Source organism: Macrobrachium nipponense, chromosome 23 (genome assembly GCF_015104395.2).
Source record: "Macrobrachium nipponense isolate FS-2020 chromosome 23, ASM1510439v2, whole genome shotgun sequence".
NCBI classification, from domain to species: Eukaryota; Metazoa; Arthropoda; class Malacostraca; order Decapoda; family Palaemonidae; genus Macrobrachium; species Macrobrachium nipponense.
This window is the reverse complement of record NC_061090.1, coordinates 21,314,069-21,333,844: the sequence shown is the minus strand read 5'-3', so window position 1 is coordinate 21,333,844 and position 19,776 is coordinate 21,314,069. Positions and strand designations below refer to the sequence as shown.

The 19,776-nt window shown below is 36.9% G+C and overlaps 1 protein-coding gene across 1 annotated transcript in view; it reads right to left on the bottom strand.

The window, feature by feature from the left end:
• LOC135199281 (ubinuclein-1-like) overlaps nucleotides 1-19,776 on the bottom strand; it is a 163,749-nt gene that overhangs the window by 18,020 nt on the left and 125,953 nt on the right. The window contains 2 exon segments of the mRNA XM_064227186.1: nucleotides 1,605-1,730; nucleotides 8,904-9,018. Coding sequence (XP_064083256.1) covers nucleotides 1,605-1,730; nucleotides 8,904-9,018 — 241 coding nt within the window.

The following is a 19,776-nucleotide window of genomic DNA, read 5'->3' as shown; positions in this document are numbered from 1 at the left end:
CTTGTGCTTAATAGCCACTGACTTCCCGACCTTCCTGCTGACTTGGAAATGACAGTCTTGGTCTGAAGATGAGGAAGAATTGATTCTCCTCCTCTTAGCCCGAGGATCCGCCAGGAACTCCCGAATCCTCCTCCAACGCCTGACTGGCGCTCGCCGTGACGTTATCGGACTTAGTGATGACGCCGAACTAGAGGAAGAAGACGAAGAAGGCGAATCACACTTTTTCTTTTTGTCTCTCTTATTCATTCTCTTCTCTATATCCTGTAATTTCTGCATTACAGTTTGCATTGACGGGTCAGAAGGCGTATTAGCGTCTGGGTGCAGCGAAAAAGGCCGAGAATCGGTCTGTGACGTCATCACGCCTGCCATATCGGAGTGTGACGTATGTTGTGACGTCATCCCTCTCGTAGGGAGAGACTGAGAGGTTTCTGCTGGCAACCGCACGTTTGCTGCCAAACTACTTCCCACGTTCTGCATCGCTGTAAACACTGAGTGGGATGGTGAAGCCGCGGCATTAATTCCCATAAATTGCAAGCCCGGGGGATGAGGAACATTCAGCGCTGCCGGACCCTGCTGGAACCGTGACGTCATATAATGCGCAAGCAGACCATCCAAGGTTGGTACGCCTGGTAGGCCTAGCGCTGACCACGTACCATCTAACCTATGCGCTTGAGGAGCAGGAGCCTGGAACAAAGATGGCGGATCTCCCCCTCTACTTGCTAGGAACAAAGGAGAGTGCATATTATTCATAAGATTACCCAAGGCCCCTCCTGACGTTTCCGATACAGAACCGCTAGGAGAAACCGAAGGGGTATGAGACAAATCAAAAGCAGGTGGAGAAACATATGGAGCAGCCTGGTTTATTGCCGATACAAAAGAAGCCGGTAAGGTTTGGTCATCCAAAGATGGCGTCACCACCTTCCTTTTGTATTGGCTTTTCCCATAGAACTTCTTCCACTGTTCCACCGACCAACCGCGACAAACAGAACACGGATTAGTAACCGTACATACGTTTTCCCTGCACCTACTACACGTTGGATGAGGATCCGTCGACACCGAAGTTAGGAACCTAGAACATGGAAAGCCACTGACTCCTGGGCATTTCCTTTGTCTCCTCTTCGAAACGGTAGATGATCCCGATGTTGAGGCAAAATTCTCCATCATACCACGTATACACTCTTACCACACACTGATCACACTTGGAGAAAGAAAAGGAATGAAAAATAAAAAATGAAATGGATAAAGAACGGGCAAACTGAAAAACCGGCTTTAAATCAGATAGACAGTAACACGTCTTATCTTAAAGGCGGTAGGAAAATAACTGGTGGGTCACAGGTAGCCGTGGGCATTCTGGGTATACATGCCCCGTGACCTGGTATAGATGCCATTAGTCCCTGGATCTCACAAGTGTAATTTTAATTCTACCGGTTTCCAGCTTGGCGCTAGTAAATCCTAATGTTAAGACCGAAGGTTTGTTTCGTGTATGAACAAAGTATAGTTAAACTGTAGTAAATACTACAAGTATATATGTACAAATGCACTTTAAATTCTAAAATAAAATCCACCTCTGAATAAACTCGTGCAACGGAGGATGTTCTGCCTACCTCCGTGTGTGGGGTGGAGGTGGTGGGGTGACATGTGATGCGAGTGTTGGTTTCCCCTTGACACATCTCCATAGGGAGACAGGTGGGAAGAAATTGAGGTAGGGGTGCCTGGGTTTGGGTATGGTCCTGTGGATAACACATACATAGCACAAGATCTCAAATAAAATATTCACACAAATAAATTAAATATAGTCAACAAAACAAAAAAAACCAGCCATGCACATTTCCATCTCTCTCTCGAAACATTTACCAAACATGCAGAATAAGGAATAAATAAAGATAAAGAGAATCACACCAGCATTTCCAGTTTTGTGATGTTCTCTCATTAACACACAGCTCTGAATTTCCATCATGTAAACTACAAGCAAAATTACTTCCATGCATATCATCATTAAAATTATTTTTCTGATTATTTATGCTCATACAACAGAAAAACTTGCAAAAAAACCAAAGGATTTCATCTTTTACACTTAGTGTAACAAACACTCTACATCTGCAAACATGGTGGGGTTGGTTTCAGGGAAGTGAGAAAAATACCAACTGGTGTGATAAATTTTAAATTAGGATTTATATGACATTACATCTAATAAATTTATACAAGTAAAATACAGTAGATATTGCATTATGTGCCCTTCATTCAAATAGTTTTATGCAGTTCTCAATTTAATGTGAATCAGATAATTTTCTACTCATATTTGTCCACATTTACAGTTTATAAGTGCTATGATAAAAATTGTGCTAAAATCACATCACTTAACATTTTGAGTTCTCTGTGAAAAAATTCACCCCCCATTATCAAGAAATCACATCCACAATCATCTAATCTCATTGTGTTTCACATACTACTTGTTACTTGGTTGACATACCACCTGCCCTATATCAAATCAGTAATAACACTGATAAAAAATATACATTGCTTTATACAGAAATACAGACAAGACAAATATTTATGGTATGCAATAGGTACCATACTCACAGCATGACTAATATTATTCCCCAACAAAGCATTCATTTACATCTACTCCCATTTCTGGTCATCACAAATCCTAGACACTTCATTCCTGATCTAAAAATCATCTGTTGGTTGACTGGCCTCATATAACCCACCCCTGAATCCATAGATTCCAGGCAGGCAAGAGCCTCACTTTACATGTGTCATGTTTATGTAGCTTGCTGACAAGTTCCATATTCCTAGAACTAGTTCTTATTTAACTACCTCTAATTTATATATGCAAATAAGTTTCATATCTAAATCATCACGGAGGAATGTTGTAATGAAAGGATACCAATATAGTTGATCTCATGAGTTTTCCCACTTAATCAGTCACCTCTTATTTGTTTTCTAAGAGATATCCTGAAGTCTATTCTTTCCCATAGTCACATGGATGTGAATACTACATATTCATAATCATAACCTTTCCTGTTGGAAGGAGGGAATGTAAACATGCCTGGCCCTACCAGACCCAAAGTAGAAGTGTAATGCCTTATAACAACTTCAGTTGATATAATTATTATTAGCATCACTCCTAGTAGGCAAAGTAGACTTCTACAAGCCAAAAGGCCACAAATGAGGAAAGCAGTCCAGTAAGGGAAAAGAAATATGGAAAAAAAAACTATAAATATAAATAAGTAAAAACAAATACAATAAAACCAATATGCAAACTTTGCACAAAGCTTAAATTAACATGATTAGGAAGAGAATTCCATAATTTAGTAACAGCTGGAACAAAACATCTTGAAGAGTATGGTACTGACCATACAAATGAAAAGGCAACTGCTACCATATACGTACAAGTACTTCATAATGGACTGAAAGGATGATCAGAATGACAAAAAACTTTATAAATGATTGTTCTGTCAGCAATTTTAAACGAAAGTAAACAAGCTATTGGAGTACAATTACTTGTTCTTATTTCACAATCAGCATAAACTCAAACACTTCTGGATATCTGAACCCTTGTTAAGTAACCAGAAAGCAAAAATAAGGAACTGTTTCAGGAACAATGGGCAATGAACTCTGAAGTCATTTTGTATACCATTTTTTGGTGATTTTCTCTTAAACACTACAGCCGAACTATTTTGTACACAGTGTGGTGATTTTTTCCAAATCACTTAGGATATATCTAAAAGTTGAAGGTCCTTACTCAAGTTGTCTATCATGGATTTTCCCCAATGTACCATCTGACCTTGTATATCATGCTACCCTTAAAATTTTATCCCAAAAAACCTGACATCACATCTTAAGTACTGTGCAAACTGCATTTTCAATAGATTACACTAGGCTATGCTTTAATATCCAAATTTCATTGCTGGTAGATTATATGAGGCTAGGCTCACCATGCCTGTCCTGGTTTTGATAGATTCCACACATACTGCACATTACATCTAAGTTAGCTTTCAATTCATTAAGAGGCTAAATGCAAGTTGTCATAAGTTCAACCATGTTTACCAAACTTATGGTTTGTCCAAAAATTTATTACACACAGCATTTTTTAAATTAAGCGTCACTTACCACTTCCCACAAAGCCCTGGCATAAATAACAGCAAGTACTGACAAACAAACAAAATGCAAAACAGCCATTTGTCAATGTTAGTTACCGTAACTATCACATTTTGTTTATGGTTGCAATAGCTATCAACTTGTTAAAAATGACAAATTTTTAAATCAATTTATATTTTTCATAGCTAACAAACCTGAGGTCTTAACAATAGGATAATCTTCTAGTGTTCGCTGGAAACTGGTAAAAACAATCAAAGATTGTAAAACAAGGAATCTGTGGTATCTGGCAACTCATGCATATACAGGGTGGATGCTTGGTCAACAACCAAGCTCGTACCCCGCAATATGCCAGTCTTTCTTTTACCGCCATGGAGAGTGGAGTTTCACTTCGCTCTCCTTTTTATCTTAAGCTGGTCTTTTTATCTTAAGCCTGCACTTTCCAGATGTTTCGTGGATGTCAACGTTTTTACACAATCCATCCTTGTTCACTGTTGACATTCTTTAAGATAGATGCTTTTGCAGTAGATACACCTTTCACTCTGCATCAGCATCACTTGCGTTGTGCGAGATAACATGGTCTGTCTCCTAGAGAATATTGCTTTCAGGGAGAAAGGACCCCTTTCTTTGGTTTAGTGTTTTAATTTTGTTTTCATTTGTGTTTTATATATATCTTTTCCCACATGTCTGGGAACTTTGTAATATTTTAGTCTTTCTGAATGTGTGTGACTTCCATAAGCAAAACTGAAATTTATTTTTATTCATCCTTCATGCAACAAATAGATGGTCTCGAAGAGTATACGGCTTAATTTAAGATGCAAGTTGTTGTTGAAGCTGAAGATACAAATAATACATGGGCTACAAAATGTTTTGAAATGGGTGGAGCAAGGTCAAAATCTTCATTTAAAATTAACTCAATTTATATATAGAGGTCAGCTGAATTTTATAATCCAGCTTTGTTAATTTATAAAAAATATATCCCTGAATTATGTTTAAAGTTTCATTTAACAAATAATGGCAGTTAAATCCTTAATTTCAATATGCTAATTCTGTGCCCTAATTTGACTCAGCACCTGAAACCTGTTAACTATTTACACATTTGGGCTAAATTGCGTAAATTCCAATCAGTCAAATTTGCTGCTTCCCAACCAAGCTAATTTCTTGCAAGTATAGCCCAAGCTAAAAAAAAGTGAAGCTCATAGGCCCCAACTACCTAGCAATGAGGGATCTCTGAGGCAATGAAATTCATGATGACTGTGGATGTGAACCAGTGTAAATGATGGGTCCAAAAATCAAATTATAATTGTTATTCATGACAGTGAGCAGGGAGTGGATGAATCTTATGTTAGAACACTTGAAGATCTACACGGGTAGTACAGCAATCCTAAAACTACATAAAGACAATGAGATATTTCTGATTGAGAAAAGGAGTTAGATAGGGAGACCCCATCAATCCTAAATTATTCACAGCGTGCCTAGAAGGAGTTTTTAAGAAATTAGATTGGGAAAATGTAGGAATTAACATTAATGCGGAATACCTTAACAACTTAAGATTTGCAGATGACTTAGTTCTACTCAGTGAATCAGGGAAAAATTACAAATGATGAGAGAAGATTTGAAGAGAGAAAGCAGAAATGTAGGACTGAAAATTAATATGGACAAAACTAAGATAATGTTCAATGAAAATACAGACAACAAATAAGGGTTATGGACGAACCTCTAGAGATTGTACCGTACATACTCGCATAACATGCTATCTCGCATATCATACGACCACAAAATTTTCACCCTCAAAAAATAATTTTATAACGTATCTCATGTATCATGCGAGTTAAATTTACAAGACCAAAATTTAACAATAGGCTAACCCCTTTTCCTCCATCTCTTAATCTATCCCATCTTCTAGTTAACTTTTAAAAAGTAAAAGAGAATGCAAAAAGTATCGGTAGTAATGATATACTTGTTTGGAAAATGCATACAGCCAGAAACAGCTGATTTGCTGTGAACAACCAATCCGATAAAAACAGCCATTTTGCTTGCATTTCAACCATCATACGATAGTAAAAAATTACCATATATATGTTACAAATGACGTTAATGAGAATACAACTGATATTTTTACATTACAGGTAGTAGTCGACTTACTACCACAATTGGTTAAGAACAACCAGTCATAAATCAATTTGGACACGGGAATATTTCACTAGCGTAGACTACACTAGGGTAATCAGTAGTACCATCTTTACATATAGGGTAGCCTAGCCCACACTACACAGCATACTTTATACATATATGGCATAGTAATTATTAATTTCGGCTAATTCTCTAGGTTCAATGCACATTGGCTTATGATGATTCAGTACAAAGAGAAACTGAATAACATTTAACAAGTTAGCCTCACCTATACGATGATGATGATATCGGGGTACGTACATGTATCGTATATATACGAATACAGTAGCCTAGCCCTCAGTATGCTGTATACTGCATATAAGATATAATTTAGTAATTTATTTTATTAATAAAAGCCAATTTTGGAGTTTCAATGCATTCTGATTATATCAGTGGGAAAAAATGGACACGAAATGGGAATCAGATTCGGACCGACATAGGCATACCTAGTTGAGCAATGTCAGGCTGCTGACGGCTACATATATTTACGAAATAAATACACAATGAATATGCATCTCTTCTGATTGTTTTAAAAAGTTATATATTACAGTATCCAATAATATTGTATGTATTCTCATATTACTGTATCAAAATACTAACAAAGCGGTCAGTGTTTTTGGTTTGGAAATCAGCTGATAGTGAATGAGTTTATTTCTCCGTATTTAACTCATTTCAGAGAGAATTGTCTTTCTTCTATTTCGCATAAAATATCTAGTTACTCTACTTATATGAGACAAAGTAATTTGTCATTATACGACATGTTTTTATTAATTTCTCATTATACGACATGTTTTTAAGTCAAAATATGAAATTAAACCGCTTTGTGAACTAAAGCATTTTTTTTCGTTAACAGATTGCTTTGTGGGCATGTTTATTGGGTAAAAATATTATGTGATTCTGTTCGCATTTTTCACTTCATTTCATCAAGGTGCGAACTTTACCGTTACTTTACTTATCTTTTATCAGCGTGAAAACAACAGTAAAATGTGTTCTTTCAAGACCTGAAGCTTTGATTAAAATCATTTTCTCTCAATTTAATCTACGGTTGTGTTTGATGGCCTAAGTTTACTGAGTTTTATCCTTGTTGGCGATGCACGATAATAGTATTATAGCCTTACTCACTATGGATGAAACTTTCGCAAACTTCGGTATAGTACCATCAAACTTGCATGTAAACAAAATTTCAGAGAAATGTGTTTTAATCCAAACTATTGGGCATAAAAAGAACACATTTTACTGTTTTCACTCCAATAAAAGATAAATACATAAAGCTCGTAGTATTCTGATGATAAAAAAAAAAAATAACTAAATTTCGTTCACAAACGATACGTTTTCAAGTGATATTTCCACTTGAAAACATTTTGTATAACGTAAAATAACCTTGTCTCATATAAACAGAGTATCTTGAGATTCATTTGCGCTAACTAGAGGCAAGAAAGTCGCTCTGATTTGAGTTCAACACAGCAAAACAAACAAACTTCGCAATCACCCTCAGCTGATTTCCAAAACATAACATTGATTGCTGTTTGTATTTTATAATACAGACAAATAGTAATATGAAAATACATATATTATTAGATGCAGTCAAGTAAAACAAAACTTTTTAAAATATCCATGGAAAAGATGCATATCTATTATGTTTGTATTTTATATGATACTAATATATGATTATTACATACTCGAATTTTATATCTCATGTAAGATGCGACCCCCTTAAAATTAGCTCCAAAATTAGGGCTTCAAAATTTGCATGATACGCGAGTATAAACGGTAAATGAATATATATGTGTTTAGGACAGACAGTGTTTCCCCAGGACATGAGACCAAAATTAAAAGGATAAGCATGGGATGGAGAGCTTTTGGTAAACAAAATGAGATTATGAAAAGTAATGCCACTTTCTCTAAAAAGAAAAGTATTTAATCAGATGGTCCTACCAGCACTAACTTATGCACCAGAAACTAAAGTTGTAGAGCATAAGCTGGTTACAACTCAAAGAGCTATGGATAGAATAATGATGGGAATAACACTAAGAGGTAGGAAAAGAACAACATGGATACAAGAGCAAACTAAAGTAGAGGATATTCTAACAAGTAAGAAAAAGAAATGGGTGTGGACAGGATATATAATGAGAATGTCAGATAATAGATGGACAAAAAGAATAACAAAATGGGTCCCTAGAGATTGCAAACAAAGCAGGGGAAGGAAGAGAAGACGATGGATTGACGAGCTAAGAAAATATGCGGGTATAGAATGGCATAGAGAGACCACAAACAGACGGGAGTGGAAGGACTTGTCTGAGGCCTTTGTCCTGCAGTGGACTAGTAATGGCTGATGAGGATGATGAAACTCTCTTTGAAACTTTTACATGAGGGTCATTAAATTTCTGAGAACAAATTTCTGTTATTCCAGGTAAAAGTAAAATTGTCAGAACCTACATATCAAATACTGCTAAATACATAGATAAAAAAAAAAGTGACATGCAAAGGTCATTACCCCATGGCAGTGCACAACAAATAAAATTAAACCCAGGATGAGATTTAAAAGCAATTTAGTTCTTAACTACAGGAAACTGCAAGCGAGGCCCATGGTAAGGTTGACGAGATATTTGATTCTAAGAAGTAATATTTACCTGACTGGGAAAAGCTATCCACTGATTTGCCAACTTGGGATACCAACTTCATCATTTCACTGGATAACTGCCCCTGCAGCGGTGCCATTCCAGATAAGTAATTGGAAGCATTTATCTGTAAATACATATCAAGAAAATTTACACTGCAGCAATTTGAGAGTAATTCAGTATCATTTTCACCGAATGGTATGTATATCATACGCAGAAAAAATAACATTTTGGATATTTTACTTCATATAACATACTGTTTCATTGCTTTATACTCTTAATTCAACTTTTGAACACATTAATAACAGAAAAAAGTGAAAAGGGGGACTTTTTGGGTTGGCTGGAATGAATTATCCTGATTCCCTTTATTTCTTATGGAGATATTTGTTTCATATTTCAAACAAATCGTACTTCGAACAACCTTCTGGAACAGATTTAGTTTGAAGTCTGAGGTACTACCGTATTTAATATAAAAATTATAGGTAGACTTATGTAAAAAATTGGTGTTCTTCGTGGAAAGATATGTAAATATTAAAAGTATTTTACAAAATTAACCCCTTTCTCAAACAAATGGCTTTCCTTTTGTATGGAAAAAAATTGCCCAGTCAGCACTTAGCTTACTAGATTTACTCTTTAATACATAGTAATTTACCAGACCTAACTTGTATTAATCATGTAATCTAATAAGTCTGGATTTTACTTTGACACTACATGGAACAGAGATCAGGGTTTGCTGTTTGAACTGTTTTTGGGTTCGACAAATAAACCAAAATATTTTGAACCATAATTCTTCCAACTAATCGCTTTACTGCTGTTAGGACGGCAGACCTACAAGAGTCAGGTCTTTTCTGACTCAAGTAATCTACTCAACTACCTAATAATAATAATAATAATAATAATAATAATAATAATAATAATAATAATAAGTATTGTATTCCAATACAATGCGCAACTGGAATACAATACTTACAAGCTCTGGAAAAAGACTAGCAGAGGTTAATATCAGGAGAGGGATCTTCCAGGGCGACTCACCGTCCCCACAACTCCTTCGTAGTAGCCATGATTCCTGACAAAAGTACTACAGAAGATGGATGCCGGGTACCAACTCAAGAAAAGAGGCAACAAAATCAACCATCTGATGTTCATGGACGACATCAAGCTGTATGGTAAGAGCATCAAGGAAATAGATACCTTAATCCAGACTGTAAGGATTGTATCTGGAGACATCAGGATGGAGTTTGGAATAGAAAAATGCGCCTTAGTCAACATACAAAAAGGCAAAGTAACGAGAACTGAAGGGATAAAGCTACCAGATGGGAGCAACATCAAACACATAGATGAGACAGGATACAAATACCTGGGAATAATGGAAGGAGGAGATATAAAACACCAAGAGATGAAGGACACGATCAGGAAAGAATATATGCAGAGACTCAAGGCGATACTCAAGTCAAAACTCAATGGAGGAAATATGATAAAAGCCATAAACACATGGGCAGTGCCAGTAATCAGATACAGCGCAGGAATAGTGGAATGGACGAAGGCAGAACTCGCAGCATAGATCAGAAAACCAGGAAACAAATGACAATACACAAAGCACTACACCCAAGAGCAAATACGGACAGACTATACATAACACGAAAGGAAGGAGGGAGAAGGACTACTAAGTATAGAGGACTGCGTCAACATCGAAAACAGAGCACTGGGGCAATATCTGAAAACCAGTGAAGACGAGTGGCTAAAGAGTGCTTGGGAAGAAGGACTAATAAAAGTAGACGAAGACCCAGAAATATACAGAGACAGGAGAAAGACAGAAAGAACAGAGGCATGGCACAACAAACCAATGCACGGACAATACATGAGACAGACTAAAGAACTAGCCAGCGATGACAATTGGCAATGGCTACAGAGGGGAGAGCTAAAGAAGGAAACTGAAGGAATGATAACAGCGGCACAAGATCAGGCCCTAAGAACCAGATATGTTCAAAGTATGATAAGACGGAAATAACATCTCTCCCATATGTAGGAAGTGCAATACGAAAAATGAAACCATAAACCACATAGCAAGTGAATGCCCGGCACTTGCACAGAACCAGTACAAAAAGAGGCATGATTCAGTGGCAAAAGCCCTCCACTGGAGCCTGTGCAAGAAACATCAGCTACCTTGCAGTAATAAGTGGTACGAGCACCAACCTGAGGGAGTGATAGAAAACGATCAGCAAAGATCCTCTGGGGACTATGGTATCAGAACGGATAGGGTGATACGTGCAAACAGACCAGACGTGACGTTGATTGACAAAGTCAAGAAGAAAGTATCACTCATTGATGTCGCAATACCATGGGACACCAGAGTTGAAGAGAAAGAGAGGGAAAAAATGGATAAGTATCAAGATCTGAAAATAGAAATAAGAAGGATATGGGATATGCCAGTGGAAATCGTACCCATAATCATAGGAGCACTAGGCACGATCCCAAGATCCCTGAAAAGGAATCTAGAAAAACTAGAGGCTGAAGTAGCTCCGGGCCTCATGCAGAAGAGTGTGATCCTAGAAACGGCACACATAGTAAGAAAAGTGATGGACTCCTAAGGAGGCAGGATGCAACCCGGAACCCCACACTATAAATACCACCCAGTCGAATTGGAGGACTGTGATAGAGCAAAATAATAATAATAATAATAATAATACTGAAAGGAACAGAAACCTAGGCATTCAGTAAGCCACGTTTAAACTGTAATCCACAATACCATACCAGATCTGTGGCAAATAACCTACCTTGTATTTATCATGTTATTTATTTAGTCTGGATATCAACTTTCAAACTCTCTGGTACATGGATCATGGTTTGCAGTCTGAACTGACTCATACAAAATAGAAATTAATTACAGGTTCACTAAACAAACACAAACTACTATTCATCCAACTTATTATTTCACTATTTTAAGGTGGAAAGCCCTGTAAGTCAGGTGTTTTGATTTCGTACAAATAACAATAATAACAGACCAGTGGCACCAAAGATATAACACACATCAAACAAATAAAGAATCAAGAGGGTGTAGTGCTTAGAAAGGAGGAAGACATTGTGAAGAGAAGATGGAAAGAATATTTCGAACAGTTGTTAAATGAAGAAAATAATAGACTAATAAGAGAGGATGGGCAAGTGAACATTGGCATGGTAATGAGGTTTCTAGGCAAGAGGTACTAAATGCACTGAAGAAGATGAAGAATGGGAAGGCAACCGGACCAGACATGATCCCGGTGGAGGCATGGAAAGCATTAGGAGATGAAGGAGTGGATATACTGTACGATCTTATGATAAAGATCCTTGAACAGGAAAAGATACCAAATGAGTGGCGTGGGAGTATATTGATCCCAATTTTTAAAGGGAAAGGCGATGTCCAAGAGTGTGGTAATTATAGGGGCATTAAATTGATGTCCCACACTTTGAAGATACTGGAAAGGATGATAGATGCTAGACTGAGAGAAGAAGTACAAATAGGTAAAGAGCAGATGGGATTTATGAAGGGAAGGGGAACAACAGATGGTATATTTTGTCTGAGGCAAATAATGGAGAAATTCGGGGAAAGACAAAGGGACCTACATATGGTATTCATTGACCTTGAAAAGGCTTATGACAGAGTCCCGAGACAAGAGGTATGGAGGAGCCTGAGGGAGAAGATGGTGCCAAAAAGAGAAGTATGTGCGATTGATACAAGAGATGTACCGGAATGTATTTACCAGAGTGAGGAGCAGTGTTGGGGAGACAGAAGGTTTTGAGGTGAGTTAGTAGGATTACACCAGGGGTCGGCTCTGAGCCCATTTATCTTTAACATAGTGATGGATGTTATAATAGAGGAAGTAAGGGAGACAGTACCATGGAACATATTGTATGCGGATGATATGGTTCTGTGTGCAGAGAGCAGGGAAGATCTGGAAGTGAAATTGGAAAGATGGAGACAAGTACTGGAGGACAGAGGAATGAGAATAAGTAGATCCAAGACAGAATATATGTGTACCACCACTGAGGGGGATGATAGAGAAAGTATTCAGCTTGGTGGAGAGCAAATAAGGAGAGGTTGATAAGTTTTAAAGTATTTGGGTATCTTGTGTTTTTTTTAACCGCTGGAGGAAGTATGGAAGAAGAAGTAAAACATCGGGTACAGGCAGGCTGGAACAACTGGGAGAGCGGCCTCGGGAGTTCTTTTTGTGACAAAAGAGTGCCGCTTAGGTTAAAAGGAAAATTTCACAAGACGGTGGTAAGAACAGCAATGCTGTATGGTACGGAAACAGCAAGCATGAGAAAAGCAGAGCAGAAGAAGATGGATGTGGCAGAAATGAGAATGCTTAGGTGGATGTCTGGGGTAACAAGAGTGGATAGGATCAGAAATGACTACATAAGGGGGTCAACTAAGGTGGTGGAAGTATCAAGAAAGTGCGGAGGGGAGGCTGAGATGGTATGGACACCTGTTTTGAGGAGAGATGAGGACCACGCTGGGAGACATACTATGGGAGTGGAGGTGCAAGGAAGAAGAAAGAGAGGGAGACCAAGAAAGAGATGGAAGGACTGTGTGAGAGGAGATTTACATGAGAAGGGAATTGATGAGGCAGAAGTGCAAGATAGAAATAGATGGAAACGGCTCATCCGAAACGGCGACCCCATATAAAAATGGGAAAAAGCTGGGAAGAAGAAGAAGAAGAAGAGTGGCAAATGACCTAACTTGTATTCATCATGTATTGGATATCAGTTGTAAATTCCCTGGGACAAGGAACAGAATTTGCAGTTTGAATGGACCCAAATAGTTGGTGTGTTCGCTGAACAAACCAACGGACATTAGGAACAACTGTTTATCTGACTACGTACTAACTTTTACTATTTTAAGCAGGCCAGCCCCATAGGAGTTTGGAGTTTTGATTTAGTGGTCTGATTCAACTGCCAATCAAAAATAAAATTATAATAATAATAACAATGTTCAATCTATAGTCCACATTATTATACCAGATCTGCAACACAATATTGAACTTATATTCATCGTATAATTTAGTAAGTCTGGATTGTGTTTCTAAATTCCATGGAACAGAGATCAGGATTTGCAGTCTGAACTGACCAGTGCACAGTAGGAAGTACAAATGGTTTCATTGCATAACAATATAATAATAAAGGATACTGTAAACCACTATTCATACAACTAATTGCCTTCCTGTTGCAATATGGCCAGCCCAGAAGTCAAGCATTATGACTCGGTGATCTGGTGACAGTACCTACCAATAATAATTTTTGTAAGGAACAGATACCTTAATACCTTAGAATTCATTTGGCCAGGTTTAATCTACAATCTATATTAATATAACAGACCTGTGGCTCAAGACATAACTTGTATTAATAATGTAATTTAATAAGTCTGGATTTTATATCTAAACTCCACGGAACAGAGATCAGGGTGTACAGCTTAAACTGACCCACAAAAAAGTGAGCAGTACTTACAGGTTCGCTAAACAAACCAAAAGGATACTGTGAACCACTGTTCATCCAACTAACTGCTTTACTGTTGCAAGGACTGCCCTCTAAGGCAGGTGCTTCGACTCAGTGGCCTGGTTAGACTATCTACCAATACTAGCAATAATAATATTAATGTAATAATAACAACTGTTTTAAGGAACAGATGCCTTGGTATTCAGTAAACCCAGTTTAATCTATAATCTACATTAATATACTACCAGATGTGCGACGTACGACCTGACCTGTATCAATCAAGTAATTTAATATGTTTGGATTTTATCGTTAAACTACATGGAAAAAGGTTCACTAAATAAAACAAATGGAAAGTTTAAACTACAGTTCATCACACTAACTGCTCTATTGTTGTAAGGAGAGCAGCCCTAGAGGTCCGGTACATGTATTGTAACTTGGTCTGATTTAAGGGGGCCGGCCGGAACGCCTATATATGGAGGTATAGGGCGAAAAATGCAAAGTCATGAAAAAATTCATGGAGCTTCATATGGCAATTGAGAATACGTATACGAAATATTTCGTCAAAATTCCTCTTACTTTCGTAGTTACAGGGTAATTAGTTAACGTAACTCAATAAGCCTAAAACATTGATCCGTACAAGAAAATGCAATAATTTCCTCCTTAGTTATCGTAAATTTTGATAATTATTGTCAAAGAAATTGGGAGAAATGGCATCTGTAGACATTCCCCGAGTCGAGAAGGAGACTTCAGGCCAAGTCCACTGTCCAGTCCTGATTTAGTGCTGTTACAGACATCAAGTAGTCTACACGTTCCATTTCACCTCTGACATACGCCTGCGTTTACGTATGTTTATGTAGGTTTCGGCAAGAATTTCATCATGCCAATGAGGAAAAGACAAGGAAAACATCTTGCTAACATACAGACGAAGAAAAATCGCTCAAGTATTATTACAGAATATCATAATATATGCGTAGTTAGTGAAGAGAGAGGGGAGGGTTGCTTAGTAACGCCCCCGTCTTGCTTGACAGCACACGTCACACTGTGCCCAAGGCTACGACGATCTTTGAGCAAAGAGATCTTCATTCATGATAAATAACAAAGTTTTGGTTTTTTAAAACCCAAAATGGAATATGAAATTCATAATAATCATGATTTATTAAATTGTCTTTGTAAAAAAAAAAAAAAAAAAAAAAAAAGAGTACGCCTTCGAGTTTCACCTCTTGAAATTCTCTTGCATTTACGATTTGTTTATCTGGTTTCGGGCAAGAATTTCATCATGCCAAAGAGGAAAATACAAGGAAAACATCTCGCTAACATACAGAAGAAGAAAATTCGCTGTAATAAGCCGAGTTAGCGAAGGGGAGAGAGAGAATTGCGTAGGAAGGAGTGCCTCATCTTGCCTCAAGCAGTGCCCCAGGCTGCGATATATGAGCAAAGGGATCATCATTTATGATTAAAATTATGATAAATAAAATAGTTTTGGTTTATTAATACACAAAAAAGAAATATACATCATAATAATCATTATTCATTAACATTGTTTTTCTTTATAGAAATACGAAGGAAAACTTTGAACGCCCGTATCTCAAAACTATACTTATTGACCTTCTAAATCTATCTTTTCACTTAGTTTTTAAAGCTATAACATTGAAATTTGGTATATAACTCAGGAAGACATTATAGAACAATCAAATAGAGCCCTTTTTTCCAATTTTTGTTTCGTATTTTTTTTATAAATTTTTTTCTCCTGATTTATAGGGTTTATTTTTTTACCATATTGAAAAATTCATATCTTGCAAAAAAATGACTTTTAGAAAAAAAAAAAACTCTCCATTCGATTGGAGGTCTACATCAGGTCTATATGGTAGTAATCCCAGGTCTTAATATTAAATATCAAGGAGGAGATAGATTTTGAAAAATGGTTGTTTTCGGGATAAATCGCCCTGGCGTCACAAAACCGAAGGTCAGAGGCGAAAATCATATGCGGTTTGGAGATGTCCCAAGTCACCTTATTAAGTGGTATGAATATCAAAGTCCTATCCTTGAAAAAGGGCATTAGCCGGCCGGCCCCCTTAACCACCTCACAATAACTACAATAATAGCACTGTTGTAAGGGACAGATACCTTGGGATTCGGTAAGCCAGGATCAATCTGCAATTCACATCAATATACCAGACTTGTGGCACATGATTAAATTGTAATAATCATGTAATTTAATGTCTGGATTTCTTTTTAAAACTTCCTGGGGCCAGACAGAATTTACAGTTTGAATTGACCCACCACGGCTCATGTGTTCACTGAACAAACCAAACAAACATTACGAACAATTGTTCATCCAACTAATTGTTTTACTATTTTAAGGAGGCCAGCCCTAAACGAGTTCGGTGTTTTGAATCAGTGGTCTGATTCAACTACCATCAAATAATATAATAACAATAATAATAATAATAATAATACCAATAAACAAAACTATTGTAAGGAACAGATACATTGGTATTCAGTAAGCCAGGTTCAATCTGTGGTCCATATTATCATGCCGGATCTGAGAAACATAACCTAACTTGTATTTATCATGTAATTTAATAAATCTAGATTCTAAATTCCATGGAACAAGGATTAGGATTTGCAGTTTTAATTGACCAATGCACAGTATAAAGTACTTATGGTCTCACTAAACAACCCAAAAAGATAATGTGAACCACTGTTCATACGACTAATTGCTCTCCTGTTGTAAGAAGGCTAGCCCTATAAAAGTTAAGCATTTTGACTCGGTGGTCTAGATATGTAACTCCTCTGCTTAGCTGAGCAGTCATATCTTCATCGTCATTCATCGGACTGCACGGCTAATTCATCATCATCATCTTTAATCAACATTCATCACTGGTGAGTACCCTGTTTACATATGTTGTACTGGCGTAAAACAATTGTTTAATGTCCATACATATTTGGTTCTTTCTCTCTATCTCTTGTGATTTCACATACAATTGTTTCCCTTGTAAAAAGAAAATGCATGTCTTAAACAGTAACTTTATGAAAGAAAATGTGCATGACTGAATAATTATGGGGGGACTGGATTATTTTCACATACATAACTAAGTCATGCAGTACATACATAGTATTTATTTGTGTATGACCATAAAATGTAAGATTTAGTTTAAAACAGTACCAATAATATTTCAAAGATTAATATGAACCATAATAGGATATTTTATGTATATTTGATGAAGGATGGTCTTTTTATGGATACTTTGGTGTTTGCATGTTCAGGATAGGAGTTTACGAGCATTTTTAGAGGGGGTTCCAAATATTCACGGGTTCTAACTATTCACGGGGGGGTCTGGAACGCATTCCCTGCGAATACGGGGGACCAATGTATAACAAATTTTAAAACAATCAAAGCAACACAGAGAAAATATTATCACAAAATGATTCATGAATTCGTAACTCACGGACATAAAGTTTTTTTCATAAATTCACCATAAATCAAAATATTTTGTTGGAGACTTCCTGTTTGTTGCAAAATGAAGGTAATTGATTGAATATTACTAGAATGTAAATGTTTTACTTACAATTGCAGTTTTCGACCATTTCAGTCGAGCTAAAGTTGACTGGAAGTTGAATTTTTTCTATTTATCGTGATTTATATGAAAATATTTCAAAATTGATGAAAGCTACAACCATGAGTTAATTTTTTTTGTATTCTACATGAAATTTTGCACATTTTCATATATAAAACTTTATGTACCGGCTAATATAAAACGGTGCAAACATTACGACAAACTGACAAACTAATTTCTGATTTTTCGGCAGTTACTGCGCAGACGTAAGGAAAAAGTTTTTATTCAAAAATTCACCATGCATCGAAATATTGAGCTAGAGTTTTTCAATTTGTTGCAAAATGAAGGTAAATAATTGAATATTACTAGAATGTAAGTGTTTTAGCTTACAATTGCGTTTTTCTACCATTTCGGTCGAGTCAAAGTTGACCGAAGGTTGAAATTTTGGCACTTATCGTGACTTATATGAAAATATTTCAAAACTGATAAAAGCTACAACCACAGGTTGTTTTTTGTTGTATTCTACATGAAATTGCACACATTTTCATATATCAAACTCTATGTAATGGCTAATATAAAACGATCCAAAAATTACGACAAAGTGACGAAAGAATTTCCGAGATGTGTCGCTGATGCTTTTTAGTGCGAGAAGAAAGAAATTCACGCATGGGCGCCTCAGTAACGCTTGTAAACAAAACAGCAGCTTGATCCGTGAACTCCCAACATCCCTCAAGGCGCATGATTTAAAATTTTTTCCAAACTAGGCCTATAACTATTTTTCTGCGAATATTTAAAAAAACTTTTTGTAGTAGACGTTTCATACGTCAATTAAGCACTCGACAGACAATTTTAGTGGACGTACAATACATCCAGTCGGCGTTTATGGTTTAATATACCAGACTTGCGGCACATAACCTAACTTGTAATAATCATGTAATTTAGTAAGTCTGGATTTCATTTTTGACCTTCCTGGGACAAGGATCGGAATCTGCAGTTTGAATTGAGACAGCACAGCTGGTGTGTTCACTGAAAAAACCAGATAAGACATTAAGAACAACTGTTCATCCAACTAATTGTTTTACTATTTTGAGGAGGCCAGCCCTAAACGAGTTCAGTGTTTTGATTCACTGGTCTGATTCAACAACCATCCAATAATATTAATAACAATAATAATAACACTATTGTAAGGAACAGATACATTGGCATTCAATAAGCCAGGTTCAATCTGTGGTCAACATTATTACACTGGACCTGAGAAACATGACCTAACTTGTAGTATTCATCATGTAATCTAACAAGTCTGGATTGCATTTCTAAATTCAATGGAACAGGGATCAGATTTGCAGTCTGAAATGACCAGTGCACAGTAGAACATACTTATGATCTCACTAAACCCAAAAACCACTGTTCATACAACTATTTGCTATCATGTTGTAAAGACCTGTACACACTATGCATCATGTATCGCCACGTGATCCAGTATTGGTGTTGAATAAAATTACTAGCAGTCAAACTGTACAACACATAGCTCACTCACCACCACCCGCCAAACCCCTTGAGTTGACAAGGACCACACTCTACAATTTTTTGAATTGCTGAAGGAGCACCCTTCTGTTTGGAACATTGGCGATGGAGCTGAGCAGACGTCCTGCCACTCTGAATGATGATGCATCACTGACCAGACATTTTAAATGGCTCTGGCCCATCAACACTTTGGTGACGCAGCTCCGTGTTGAAACAGTCGTTTTTTAACACATCTGTTCAACACTGCGCGCATCATGATACATACGTAGTGTGTATGGGGCTTTAAGAAGGCTAGCCCTATAAAAGTTAAGCATTTTGACTTGGTAGTCTGGTTA